The 793-nt window shown below is 43.4% G+C and overlaps 1 protein-coding gene across 1 annotated transcript in view; it reads left to right on the top strand.

Moving 5' to 3' along the window:
* The first annotated feature begins 600 nt into the window (after positions 1-600).
* The window catches only part of NETO2 (neuropilin (NRP) and tolloid (TLL)-like 2), a 171,824-nt gene continuing 171,631 nt past the window's right edge, over positions 601-793 (top strand). The window contains 1 exon segment of the mRNA XM_006878339.1: positions 601-640. Within this exon segment, the coding sequence (XP_006878401.1) occupies positions 601-640 (40 nt within the window).

Below are 793 nucleotides of genomic sequence, written 5' to 3'. Positions count from 1 at the left end.
GGTTTTACTGAAGGGATTACTGCTGTTAAGTGTCCATTCTGACTCATGTTGTTGCTGTTAAGTGCCATTGAGCAGGCTCCGACTCAGTGCACAACAGAATGAAACACTGCCCAGTCCTATGCTATCCTCACAGTCCGACGCATAGCAACCCTGTATAGGTTTCCTAGGCTTTAAATCTTTGCAGTAGAAAGCCTCGTCTTTCTCTTGTGGAGTTACTGGTAGGCTCTCACTGCTGACTTTGTGGTTCACAGTCCAGTGTTTATCCTGCTAAGTCACCACACTCCCCACTGAAGGAACTGGGGGGGTGATCAGCGAGATAGTATGGACAGATCACACAGGACCAAAGTAAGGCATATGAATGCATTCTAATGTAATGGGAATCCACTGGAGAAGTTTATGAAAGGCTGTAACATGGTCTGGCTTATGTTTTGAAAAGATCACTAGCTGGTCTGCACACAACAGACTACAGGGGACTTTGGTATGAACTGTCATGTGTCTCCCAATATCCAGTCTACCTTTTTTCAGTAATTTTAACTGAGCAGATACTCACCCTGAATAAAGTCTGTATTTCTCAGCTTCCCTTAGAGTTTGGCATGGGGCATGGCCTTGTTTGTGACTAATGGAATTGAGACTGTAAGATGTAAGTAAGAAAAGTATGTGCAACTTTGAGGGGAAGTGTTATTTTTATTGTTAATTAAGTATTTTATTTTGACATAAATGATGTGGAGAGATGGAGCAGCTAGGGACTTTAGACCCAGAGAGGGAGAAGGGCTGTGTGCTGATAACCTGACTG

The sequence above is a fragment of the Chrysochloris asiatica genome, unplaced genomic scaffold, assembly GCF_000296735.1.
Source record: "Chrysochloris asiatica unplaced genomic scaffold, ChrAsi1.0 scaffold00204, whole genome shotgun sequence".
NCBI classification, from domain to species: Eukaryota; Metazoa; Chordata; class Mammalia; order Afrosoricida; family Chrysochloridae; genus Chrysochloris; species Chrysochloris asiatica.
This window is presented reverse-complemented; position numbering and strand designations above follow the sequence as displayed.